At 40.9% G+C, this 13,942-nt stretch overlaps 1 protein-coding gene across 1 annotated transcript in view; it reads left to right on the top strand.

Annotated features, from left to right (window-relative positions):
* Positions 1–13,059, top strand: part of MTMR6 (myotubularin related protein 6) — a 62,372-nt gene extending 49,313 nt beyond the window's left edge. Inside the window, exons 12-14 of the mRNA XM_073662449.1 lie at positions 2,630–2,764; positions 2,850–2,976; positions 4,460–13,059. Of these exons, the coding sequence (XP_073518550.1) occupies positions 2,630–2,764; positions 2,850–2,976; positions 4,460–4,723 (526 nt within the window). The 3' untranslated portion in view covers positions 4,724–13,059. The remainder of the gene's footprint in view (positions 1–2,629; positions 2,765–2,849; positions 2,977–4,459) is intronic.
* The last annotated feature ends 883 nt before the right edge of the window (positions 13,060–13,942 follow it).

Below are 13,942 nucleotides of genomic sequence, written 5' to 3'. Positions count from 1 at the left end.
CATGTTTGGTGTGTCTCCCAGGTGGCTTGTGGTAAACTTCAAACAAGACTTTTTATGGATATCTTTGAGAAATGGCTTTCTTCTTGCCACTCTTCCATAAAGGCCAGATTTGTGCAGTGTACGACTGATTGTTGTCCTATGGACAGACTCTCCCACCTCAGCTGTAGATCTCTGCAGTTCATCCAGAGTGATCATGGGCCTTTTGGCTGCATCTCTGATCAGTCTTCTCCTTGTTTGAGATGAAAGTTTAGAGGGACGGCCGGGTCTTGGTAGATTTGCAGTGGTCTGATACTCCTTCCATTTCAATATGATCGCTTGCACAGTGCTCCTTGAGCTTTTTAAAACTTGGGAAATCTTTTTGAATCCAAATCCGGCTTGGAACTGAGAAGAGTCTGCACAGGCTGTGTGCAGAGAACAGCAAGTATCAGCGGCTGCTATGGACAACAGCTGTTTTGTTTGACCGAGCTGGGGCTAGCTCAGCCGTGTATGAGTAGCCAGGGTCTGTTCTGTTTTTTTACAGCCTGGACAACGCTAAGGATTTATGTTTATGATTTTGTTTTGGTGCTGCGCAACCTGTGGAAAGTAATAAATACTGTATTTGTTTGGGTCAAAACTGCATTGCCTGTGTGAATGCGAACTAAGGCCAAATGAGAGAGTGAATCCCTAGAAAATATAAGTATATATTTTGTATATATTATGATTTTTAATTTGTATTATTTTAAGTTTTCATACATCAGTGTGAGGAACGATCAGCGTTTCGCCACGTGACTGCATTCTGACCCGCGATCGCCATAGATAAATAAGAGATTACATTGATAGAAAAGTCATATTAGATATTACATATATAGATGTCAGGATGGTATAAGATCATACCTAGATAGAGTAGAGATATTACATAGGTCCCTATGAGACAGGTGAGATAAAATATTGTAAACGGTTTAACCCTATTTTTGGAGATTGGGCAGGTCAATTTTGGAGGAGTTTCACCACTGTTATTATAGACCACTCAGTTTACAATAGCTATTTAGCTCAGGACCCCTTCTAGGAGCCACTGTAAGAACAGTTTCTTTTCTGGCAGACCTGACTTTTATAAGCCTATTAGTGCCAAACATGTATTGAGATCGTACCAATGGAAACTGCAGCTCGTCCTACAAAATGGAAGACCCGAAGCGCCATTGACAAATGTTTAGTGCATGTAACCAACAGGATAGGTGATAACTGACCAATTGCTGGAAGTCCTACCACTGGGACCCCCACCAATCCCGAGAGCGAGGTCCTTGAGTGCCCCATATGAATGGAGCCATGGTCCACATGAGCACCTCACGCCATTCATTGCCTTTGGAATGGATGAAGATAGCGGATTACAGCAAAGTTCCCTACTCGAAATCTGTGAGGGTCCCAGCAGTGCGATAGGAAGCCATCAGCAAGTAATCACCTGAGGATAGGTGATAACTTGCACCTATGGTACAACCACTTTTAAAAAAAAACAAAAAAAACATCTCAACCTGAAAAAGGCAGTCTCAGCACAAAATAATAATATTAATAATTTTATTTCTATATGCCAACATGTTCCGCAGAACTTAACAATTCAAAGGGGACATGTACAGACATTACAGAGTAATACATAGTTCAGCACATGCAAAGAGGAGCCAGGGGCCTGCTCGCAAGCTTACAATCTATGAGGAAATAGGGAAGAAACAAAAAAGTAAAAACAATGTGCTTGTATTGTGTGGTCCAGCCGTCCGTATAATAAATAGGGGCATTCAAATAACGGTGCATGAACTGGTCACCAGCCAGTATGTGTACAAGTACAGATACAAAGTGGTATTATGTGCATGGAACGAATAAAGCTGAATAGTTTAAAAATGTGGATACTGGGAATTAACCGGTTTGTCTGGGATTGTGCATTCCAGAAAATTGGTGCAGCACGAGAGAAGTACTGGAGACAGGAGTGGGAGGTTGGGATTATAGAGGTAGTCTTAGGTCATTAGCGGAAAGAAGAGGACTGGTAGGGTGGTAGACTGAGACAAGGGAGGAGATGTAAGGTGGTGCTGAACCGTGGAGAGGTTTGTGACTGAGAGTGATAAGTTTATATTGAATTCTGTAGCATCCAATGTAGCATGCAATGGCTGGCACAGGGTAGAGGTATCCGTGTAGCGTTTGGAAAGGAATATGATCCTGGCTGCTGCATTCAGGATTAATTGGAGAGGGGAGAGTTTAGTAGGATGGAAAGGTCGAATTCTAGAGATGTTTTTGAGGTGTAGATGACATGAGCGAGCGAGTGATCGGATGTAGGGAGTGAAGGAAAGATCTGAATCAAATAAAACCACAAACCCCCCCAACCCCATGGCATAACATTTCAGTGCACTTTCCCACCTACTGGTTTTCCATCTATTTCCACCCCTCTCTTCCTTGATTCACAGCTTTGGCTCTACAGGAGTCCAGAGATGAGTAGATGTAGGTGGGAAGGTGCAATGAACAGTTTGGCCTTGTTAAGGGTGCACTGAGCATTGCATATTACTGTATCAACTAAAGTATAAAAAAGCTATTTATGGTTTAGAATGAAAAGAAATGTTATAGGTGTCAATTCACTGTAGGATAATTTTGCTTTAACATCTTACTATTACAGATTAAAAGATAAAACGCATTCGTTATGGGCTTATCTTCTGAGCGAGCAGAGCAAGTTCCAGAATCCAATATTTGACTTGCACTCCTTGGAGACTCAGCCTGTCCTGGAGCCAAACACGATCTACTTTAACTTCAAGTAAGCAGATTTTCCATCCATACATCACATTGCTGGTCGTTGTTCCATACATCTGGTCATCTGTACTACTCTTCTTTGTATACAGGTTTTGGAGGAACATGTATCACCAGTTTGACTCGTTGCTGCACCCCAGGCAGTCAATCCCCAATCTGCTCTTGAAAATATCGTCCGAAAACAAAACTTTGGAAGACGAACTGAAACAACTTCAATTGGTAAGGTTGGCGTCGTTAGAGATCACTGCTCGTTTTAGGTTATCACTCAATGGCAAGTTTTGGCTAAGCGTCAGGCGTAATAAAATTATTTATAAAAGTTCTGGAGCACGCTATTAGGACAAAGAATTTAGATTCTGAAATGTGGACTCCTGGCTGGAGCACAATATTAGCAGCACAAAATATTTCTATGCTGAAATGTGGCCTGCTTTCTGGCAAAAAGTGATACTTACTCACTGATCCTCCGCAGCCCCCGTTCTGAAACTTTCCAAGTCTGTCCCCTTCTGGTCTGTACTGTACACACAGGAAATGCCCCCGGAACCAATCACAGGCTGAGGCGTGGCACCACTATGGTCAGTGATTGGCTGAGCAGGCATTTCCTGCCATAAAAGTGGAATGAAGAATTAGGGACCGGCGGGATCTGTGTAAGTGTATTATCGGGAGATGCGGGGCAACAGTGAGGGCGAGTATTACTCTTTTTTTAAAATACTTTACGTCCTTTGTAAAATACTTTTTTATTCATTGTACAACCCTCATAAAAATCAATAAAAAATAAATAAAACTTTTTCAATTGATAGAAATTTTCTATCTGGCTGCAGAATAAAATATATAATAAAGAGCAGTGAAACAGATGTGAATAAATCAAATCATGTAGGTGTCAGTTACAGAGGGAACTACAGCCTCTCTGCCACCTTTATTCTGCATAAGAGCCACTGATCTGTATTCCCCCATCATGCTATTTGGGCTCCACTATAAATGCTAGGTCTGAAGAACAATAATGCGGTGACACATGGCCAGTGTCGGATTTGGGGTGCCAAGGACCCACCATTAACCAACTCCAGGGCCCCACTTTTCAGCTACATGCAAATGTAACATCATTATCCTCACAAATCTATATAACAATGAGTCGGGTAGATTGTTACATGAATAAGATGCCGCCTTTATCTCTACATAGTGATTCAAGTATATTGTGCCCAGTACTGCTCATATAAGAGGGTGGTGGCCCACCGGAGGATTCTCCTGCTCTCCGGTGGGCCAGTCCACGCCTGCATGGACATGTTTATATGACTACTGATTGACACAAGCTGTGCCATGTTTTTAGTTCTCGTTTATTCCATTACCCTTGTGTTTTTAATGAGGAAACAAAAGAAAACTTATGTCCATATGTACTATTGGGGAATATGCACATCATAGATGGAAGTCTTCTACTGGGGACCCTCTGTGTGCAAGAATGGAGAGTCGCTATGTAAGAACACCTCCTGTCATGGCTGACTTATATCGGGCATGTATTATATAGTCTGCCTCTATTGTAATACTTCAATGTGAAACAGGTTGTCTTTCTGATGAGGCAACCCATTAAACTTTCATAGAAAGTTAATTTTGTGCAACTACACGTACTAAATAATTGTATGTGAGTACCAGAGCAGTATTTATGCTTTTTTTTTTAATCTTTTTATTTTCTACATGTTTTTTTATTTTCTTGCAGAAAATCAGTAACCTTAGCAAAGAAGGAAAAGATGCCAGCGACAGATGCTGCAGCTCCCCAACCGGCCAAGTGTCCCCCAAGCTAAAGGAGTCTTCTTGTTACAAGAAGGAAAAAGTTCTTCACCCCCTGCAGGACCCTAACCGAACCCTAGAGGGCAGTACCACTGAAGACAACCGCTATACTGACTACTCGCAGGAGATATCCAAGGCCGAGCCCTCCATTGTCAGCCTGGAGTTCGGAGTTGCAAAAATGCGAGTTAGTTAAAAGTTGGACTATTCTGAAATTGCCTGGTGGTTGTCAGGAGCGCAGGGCACGGGGAGTGCAGGGCACGGGGAGCGCCTCTTTGGCTTAGGACGTAGCGTGGATAGTGATTGTCTAGGTGAGAATGAGAGGAGAAGGTTAGGAAAAAGTATAGGGTGACTGGTAACATCCTGTGAGCAGGTCATCGAGGGCCCTTTAAATGACGCTACTACTATATACGGGGTCTGATACACAAATGATGTATATAGAAGGATTCAGACATTTCCGACAAGTGACATGTAACTCGTGTAGGTGATGAAGGTGTTAATTCTATAGGGACACATGCTAATATAACATATACATCCTATGTAACCAGGTTCTCCTAGTTATTGTTATGGAGCCGTTTTCAGCTCCTCTGGGGCGGGTTTTAATTGTCCGGATACGTATGTACAGAGTATATTTTATATGATCGGATGTAGCTGTTTTGGTAACACAGGGGCCTTCACTCTTCTAGATAATCTCATATCATACTTATCAATAACACCGTATACATATATACCTTGCAGCCCGCATCACACAATCCTTTAGTCATGGAGACCAATATACTTCTTGGAAAGAATGACTTTCTATAAGCCAGAAGTTGTATAAGATAGAATTTATACATTTCTTCTCTTTAATCTGTTGAATTATGGTCAGTAGGACTTAAAAAAAAATCAACACGTTTGGGATATTTTTTAAAATTAAATGCAATTATTCTTGCCTAAAACTCATTTTTACAATTGGGGTTTCATTAAAAATTAAGCCTTTTTTGCCTTTTATAGCCTATGTGTTGTACTGCCTATTGCTGGCTGCAGAATGAGTTAACTGAGACTCCATCAGTGAGTTTGTTCTGACTGGAGAGTTTATAATTTTTTTTTCTTGCTTCTTCTCCGTTCCTCTCATCTGATTTATCACCACAAAGTTCAGCTAGACTTTCATGTGGTCCTGTAAATTAGCTGAGCGGAGCTCAGAACAAGAAGGATGAGGGTTATAAACTCTCCCCTTAGGCTATGTTCACACATCATGTTTTTTCAGCGTTTTTTTCTGCAGCAAAACCTGATCTGTTGCCAGGAGGTTGTTCACGATTTTTTTTGCTTGTTTTTTTTTTTTGTGCGTTTTTTTCCACTGTCCCTTTGTCTCTTTTATGCATGTACATAAAATTCAGTGAAAAAGAAAAAGAATCTCATTCTGGTTTTGGCACAAAAAAACGCTGAAAAACCTGACGCCTGAATTTTTGGTTCGTTTTTTCACCACCCATTACTTCCAATGTGTGAAAAAATGCTGAAAGAAGTAAACATGCTCTATTCTGCAAAAAACATGCAAAACACAAAATCCTGAACAAAATAAAAAAAAACATGATGTGTGAACAGAGATTTCTGGAATCTCATAGACTTTGCTGGTACTGTAAAACACAGCTTAAAATTTGCATAAAAATATGCATCAAAAACCGCTGAAAAAAACATGATTTGTGAACATAGCCTTAGAATGAGCTCACTGAATAAATCTCGGTTAACTCATTCTGCAGTCAAGAAATAGACAGTGCAACATAGATGCTACAAAATGCAAACGGTACAATTATTTTTTTAATAAAACCCAACAAAATGATACGAAAGAAATATAAAACATTACACCAAATATTTCCATATTATTTAAAAAAAAAAAAAGTAAAACTTCTTAAATTGTATACAACCTTCAAATGGATTGTCAGTTAAAAAATCTCTAAATGTGCTTAAAACAGCTTACCAATATACTTAAAGGGGTTGTCTGGGACTTTAACATCAATGGCCTATCCTTAGATAGGGCCTCAATATCTGATAGGTGGGGGTGCGACACCCAACAGCCCCACCGATCAGCTGTTCCCAGTGCCGTCGGCGGCTGGAAGTGCTCAGTTGGGGAGCTGCGCAGCACGGCCCTATCTACTGTATAGTGGTTGCGGCCGGGTACTGCACATCCACCCCCTATACGAATCAATAGGGTCCTCTTGCAGCTTCTGCTGGATTGGACATCTCCCTGGGTTGTCCGTATCTGTGATGTGTATGGCACTGGTTGGTTAGTTGTCTATCTCATTTCAGTAAAGTCAGTGCCGTTCCTTGTCACACCTGATGCATAGATAGAGAAGGGGCCTGGCTTAGCTATAGAAATAAGCCAGTTGAGCAGCCCCCTTCTGAGCACTCATGACGAGCCGACACGAGAAATGTAGTTCTGCTGAGCACAAGTTGGAAGTTGGAGCTGCCGGGTCCTACGATTACAGTGGACCTGGGGCACTGTTGCTATTGAAGTATTTAGTAATTTGTATAATTAGCTACTAAGAACATTTAGGGATATTTTTTTTTTTAACTGGACAACCCTTTAAAGTGTTGCCTCATGAGGACAGTTCCTATCCATATGCCATAGTGTGGTACACAGAAATCATGTAGAGCCACTATGTAAGAGCTTCTCCCGCCCTGGTTATCACGGCCTCTCCATCTATTCCAAGGAAAGGCTTTGATTTTTGGGGAGATGCATCTTTCGAGAATCTGGACTGGTATTCAATTGCCAAGACATTGTCTTTATGAGATAATCCTGCTTTGTAAAGAGTCACTTATTCCAACTTCCATACACATCCGTTTCTAGATTATTATTATTCTTCATCAGTGCCAGTTAGTGATATTGGGCACCATGATGGCTTGCCTTAGGGAGCCAATGAGCCCTTTAAATCCTGTGTGGCTCTGTATTAGAGATGAGCGGATTGATTTGCGGGACTCCGGTCCACCGTCTAGGTCATTGGTAGACTTGAAGCCCGCAAGTCTCTAAACTTTCCAGCATCCCCGGCGTGGCATCTGTTGGGGCTGGCGCATAGTCATCTGTTCTTCACGTCGCACAGATGTCGTCATGCCAGCCCCAACAAATCAATTGCCATGTCGGGGATGCTGGAAGGTTAGAGATTCGCAGGCTTCCGCTCTACCCGCCAGGCCCCACTGACCTTGACGTTGTCCCGTGAATGGATCCGCTCATCTCTACTCTGTATCTTTCTCATCTCTACTCTGTATCTTCTCCTGCTGACCATGAATTGGTATGGCTCCATGAACATATATTCTGTATTTGGATGGCTTTACTGTGTTTAAACTTTTTTTTATAAAGGGAATTGTTTGCACTAGAAAACTTGAAACTCATGTGATAATAGCCAGTAATTTGGGGTGTTGTGTATATACTTCTTTTTTTACCTTTTGCTGTAAGGGACGCCGGTGTCGGCGCGTGCCTCGGGAGCGCCGGATCTCGCTACTCTTCATACTTCATTTAGCTGGTTTTGTGGTTGTTGATCAGGACAGTGTCATGTCTGCTTGATTTGTATGAGTGGAATGGATAGATGTTGTTTTATGTAGTTATTGTTTCTATTAAAATATAAACTGTAGTTTAATATATTACAATATGATATTGTAGAGGGAATAAATAGGGGGGATTTACGAAGTCTTTTCAGACACCACAGCCCAATAAAGAAAGATGTGCCAAATTAATTAAGAGGCATTTTTTAACCCCTTTCCAACATTTGCTGGTAGGTTGCTTGTATATGGACCGGGCTCAGGTTCTGAGCCTGCACTATACTTATGTGACACAGCCGGCATCTGACTGTAACTGCAGCGGCATTTAAGGGACACAGTCCAAGGGCGAGCATCGGTACAGGCTCTCATCCACTCCCCCTACAACGTAACGGAATGGCAGCTGGGGTCTTGCTGAAGACCCCTAAGGATATACTGTAATTTTAGCAATGTAATGCAAAAAAATTGTATTGCAATATGTAGAACAAGTGATCAGATGACCCCAGGTTCAATTCCTGTAAGTGTGTGTGTATATATATATATATATATATATATATATATATATATATATATATATATACATATATATATATATATATATATATATATATATATATGAAAAGTTATTAAAGAAGAAAAACAAACATTAAAAATCCTTTCACAGCTCCATTGATAAAAAAAAAAAGCCATAACTAATTTTTACTTCTATGTATTTTGAGCCTTAAATCATTTTTGTAATTAGCTTTCTTTAATAAAAAAATAAAAATGCACCTTTTGCCTTCTATAGCACCTGTTGCACAGTCTATTGTGGCAGCAGAATGGGTTAACCAAGGATCCATCAATACTTTGCAACTCTTTTGTCTGTCTTTTTCTGAGCTCCTCTCAGGTGATTCATGACATCAAAGTTGAATGTGCGGGAAACAAAAGAGCTTGTAAAAGCAAAACGGTGACTTTTTTTTTTTTTAATGAAACCCAATTGCAAAAATTATATTTGGTTCCATATTCTTGCAGTTAAGTAAAAAAAATGTCCCAAAAGGTTTAAAATTTCTTTTAAGCATTTTCTCCCCATTTTACTTGTCAATAAAGCATATAAGTACATGGGTGAAGGGGAAATTCCCCCTCTGTTAGTTCATTGCACTGTATACACACAGGATGATGGGACATATCGGTAGTATCCCCGCCTATGTGTCATCAGGGGTTTCACTATGATTTAGCACTTTTCATCACAGACTTATTCAAGGTCAGTAGTTGTCCGGATGTCTATACCTACGGCCGGCCATACACATTACATTAATGTCAGCTGAACCTCCTGATTTTGGCACAACCAGATGTCTGTCTAATGGATACAATGGTGTCCTGACTTTCTTCCAACAGCGTATGTCTGCCAGAAGAATGATCAGGCTGTTTTATTTCAACATGCCTGATCTTTTGCTGATAGTGTTGATAGTTCATCTGTATGGGGAACGAATAGTTGTTGTGTAAACTAGCTTTCGACTGACTGGTGTCAAAAGTGTATGGTTAGATCTATTCTGCAGCTGTAAAATGATTGAGATTTTATCTGTCATTTTTAGTGTCTAAACTGCTGTGTTGACTTGAAATGATAACTTGAGTTTTTTTGTTGTTTGCTGGATGCAGGAAATTAGATTTAGGGAATTTGCCTCAAATTAGTAATATAGTTTTTATATTGTTTTTATTTTTTTTTTAAAATGTACCGGTATCTCTTGCCTACAGGTTGCTTGTAGTACTCCAGCTCAATTCTTAATGTATCTGTCCTCCAATACCAGACACAGCACATGAACAAGAATGGCGCGGTTTCATAATTTAAAAAAAAAAGCACCTTTCTAATTACAGGCAATCCCTTTAAGTTGTTCTGGCCTATGGCTCTTTTGCATCCCAAACCGTCCCTATTATGTGTTCACCAAAGGTGGGTAGCAGCTCTTTACATAGTACCAGATTGTTTGCGGATGACCCATCACTACCCCCGACTAGTCACTCACTGATTCACGTAGGTAAGTGAATTTCAATCTCCAAGATCCTATCCCAATATGTAGTAGATAGTAATAATAGTATTAGCAAATACCTCCAATTAGAAAACTAGTATAGTTTTTCTGATTCGCTATGTCTCTTTCCCCATGTGCAGGCATTGCAGGACCTTAGGTATCCATGGTTACGACCACTAGCAATTAGCTGTCACTATATCAGTGGTCGTAACCGTGGATACCTAGGGTCCTGCAATGCCTAAACATGAGGAAAGAGACATAGCGAATCAAAAAAAACGATATTACTATTTCTAATTGGAGGTATTTGCTAATATTATTATTATTACACCCACTACATATTGGGATAAGATCTTTGAGATTGGAATATCCCTTTAAGACTAGTCTTATTTTTTTTTTTTAGCAATCTCTCAGAAACAAAAAGGGGCCTGTTAGAAAGTAGTAAAAGTAGCAATACCGTTATGGTGGCGGTTTAGGGGCCCAGGGCAGCTGACATTTTCCCTTTAAATTACAATAATATCCAGTTGCTGTTTTACAATGTTGGTTTTTCACACTCCCTAAAATGGCTTCTTTTAAAAAAAATGAAAACCCTACAATGATTGAGACTAGATGAAGAGGTGGCAGGGTTCTCTGCTGTTCCCTGGCTGGGTGGTGTGAACACACACTTAGGGATCGCAGACATGAGAGAATGATGGGATCAGCATAGAACCTAGTAGTGATGGAAGTTGGGTTTTGTAAAATCACAGGGATCCATCATCTAATATGGAAGCCAAAGCGGGTTGAGTAATGATGGACAATGCCTTTACTGTGAATTCTGAGACAGTCCAGTCATGCTTTTGTAGTGAACCATTGAAGACATTCAGATTGTCACTGGCTTTCTGTGCTGTCTCATACAGGGGGTCTCTATACTCTCTTAGGGCATTTGGACCGGGGAAGAATCCTGACTATAAAAGGAAAAGATCAGATCTTCTTCAGTCAGTGGGTAATCAGTGGCGTCACTTGAAGCTTGTGGGCTCCAATGCAGAATCTCCAACAGGGCCCCCAAATATCATTGGTCTTCTCACCTGGGCCAGAGGGACATTTTGGCGCCCCATTAGACTCCCAGGCCTTTGTATGGAAGCCGAATGATCTGCCCTGCGGGGATGTAATATGCTGTAGGTCTGATAATCACATTCTCTCCACCTGCATCAAACATCTGATTAATATGGCAGGTGAGATGCCCGGGAACGTAATGTCAGTGAGTAGCCTCTCATGGCGGCAGATGGGGACGGAAACAAGGATCAGGCACTTTAACAGTTGACTTTTACCTATTGGGCTAAGGTTGTATAATTTTTTAGGGTTTTGAGGGGGGCGACAGAAGTTTTATGTAAATGGACTGTTGTCGATTAGAGAAGTTTTGTTGAGGGCTGTCTTCCTTTAGTACATGTATGACGATGCATTGACACATCCGTGTGTCACTGTCCGTGATTCACATACCGGCCTTGGGTCTCCCGACCCAAACTGGAGAGCGTCATAGGCATAAATGAGGCTCCTCTCAAATTTGGGTGAGGAAACATTGCGGCCCGCGACTGGGCCTGGACATTGCGGCCTAAGCACATGGATGTGTGAATCCGGCATTAGAGGGTGTACATTGCTATTGTAACTGCTGGGTAGCCCCTAAACCAGACCTGGGCACATTATAGCCCTCGGGCCAAATCTGTTCCAGTCGAGAGAGAAAGAGAGAATTTTCTAGATAAAAAGTTCATCTCCCCATTGTTTTCAATGGAGTTTGGGTACAGTTCTGGTACATTGCAACACTGTGCACTTCTGTACCCGCCATGTCAGGGTACATGCTCTTGGCTCCTCGCCGCGGCCTTCGGTGAGGAGTTTATGGCTGCTTATCTGCAAGGAGGACCATGATATGTGAATGTAAGCGGGGAGCCAGATGAGTGGGGATGGGGAAAGGCATCTGAGGAATGATTACTGTTGCAAACAATATGAAAAAATGCGCTTTTTTTCATAAAACTCTGTGAATTTTATGGCTTGGATTCCCGTAGCTGCCAGTGGTATGATGTTAGGATAAGACTTATGATGGCATGTATGGACAACTAATTCTGCTCAGTAGTAATTTTATCTCTTGATATTGAGCAGAGTTGAGTTCAGCCTATTGCTGCGGCCCTCCACAACAGTCCTAATTTTTCATTTGGCTTCGGAAAAATTAATTGCGTAAATCATGTTTTAAACCCATGTGAAGGAACCATTAATGACCCCATGGGATGGGCACTGTCCTGACATAGGAGGAAGAGGGGCACAGCGTGGCAGCAGTAGTACTATGCCGTTCCCATCTCTATGGATCTTCGTTGTGAATCCGATTTTTCTGGACATTAAGCTGAGGCGTAATCCATTATTGTTTTCGCATCTGATGTGCCAAATGTAAGATACAAATGCCCTCGCTTCTGTCAGCTTTCTTCTCGCAATATTTTTTTATAGATGTATTTGCCAGTTGTCAAAATGACTCGATCAGCGTCGAACATGTGTAGTTAGGTAGAGGGAGTGGTGCCTTACTTACCTTTAATTACCATTGTACAGTGTGAATATATAGAGACAATTTGCATAAAAAGAAATTGTATAAATACATTTATTTGATCCTGAGTTCGACCCTATATTCTAACCCAAAGCTGTACTCCTACTGGAAAACATCAACAAGCTTGCCAATGCTAGACTTTATCACCAAGTTTTTTTATACCCCATCATGATGTAGGGGCAGAGACCCTGATTCGACAAATCTCGTAATGGGTTGCTTGCTGTAGTTTTGGTAAGATCTGCTGCAGATCCACCAGTTCTTTGAATGCTGAGCTTCTGTATAACCCGTCCAGCTGATTGGCAGCTTTCAATGGTGAGGTTATACAGAGTTAACTAGTCCTCTAAAGATAATCACTTGCTGATGAAGCAGTGATTTTATCAAAACTACAGCAAGCACCCAGTGTCTCAAGTTTATCGATAGGTTTAAAGGCTTCAGGCTAGTTTTCCGACCTATTTGTTGTGGATTTTCCAAGCTTAAAATCTGCAGCATTTTACAGTACCAGAAAAGTGAAGGAGTTTTAACTTCATCCCATCTACATGCTGTATTTTTTTGTGCAGAAATTAGCTTTTTGTTGCATTTTTTAAAATCTGCAACTTGTGAATTTCTGTTAGGGATACGCACCTTTTTGGTGCGGACTTTACTCGTTCTGTTCAGTGGAGCCCCTAAATCTCTGATTTGGCAATGTTTTGTCTCATTTTTGGTTTGTTTCCACAATATAATAAAAAAAAAACGCACATAAAACCCATGAATGAGTGAGGAAGATATACATGGATTTCAGATACAGAAACGCTGTAAATCCGTACCAAATCGGTAAGGAACCGAGCCTGTGGGATGAACAATCGTTAGTACCATTATTTGGACCTTTTGCAGTTTGCATCTTGTCGGCAGCACACTCCTAGTTTACACGGGAGGATGATTATTTTTTTTTAGGCTGCATAAAAGATGGGTGTTTTGCTCGTTTGTCGGCTGGGTGCTACCATGTTTACTCGGGCAATCGGGACTTCGCGTCCAGCCAATTATTGGCCCATGTAAGCAAACCTCAACTCAAGATCAATACAAGATAATTAATGCAATGCATAAGCAAAGTGACTTAACGTTTTACATAAGTTAATTCAACATGTAAATTAAAATAATGTAAAAAATTGACTTGTTGTGGCTTTTGTAACGTCCATACATACGCTAAGTTGATACGCTTAGTGTCATGTGCCTTGTCCTTTACCTTTGATTGTCCCAGAATGCATTGCAGGAATGTGAGGCCTAATTATCTTTTTTTATGTGTACACGGTATACTATACTGTTATTAAACTTTGCTCTATCCGTTGTGTTTGTCAGAATGTTACTTTCTCTA

Source organism: Phyllobates terribilis, unplaced genomic scaffold (genome assembly GCF_046119375.1).
Source record: "Phyllobates terribilis strain yellow unplaced genomic scaffold, ASM4611937v1 Scaffold_2__4_contigs__length_985480577, whole genome shotgun sequence".
NCBI lineage: Eukaryota > Metazoa > Chordata > Amphibia > Anura > Dendrobatidae > Phyllobates > Phyllobates terribilis.
Note: the sequence above shows the minus strand (reverse complement) of the source record. Positions and strands in the feature narration are given on the sequence as shown.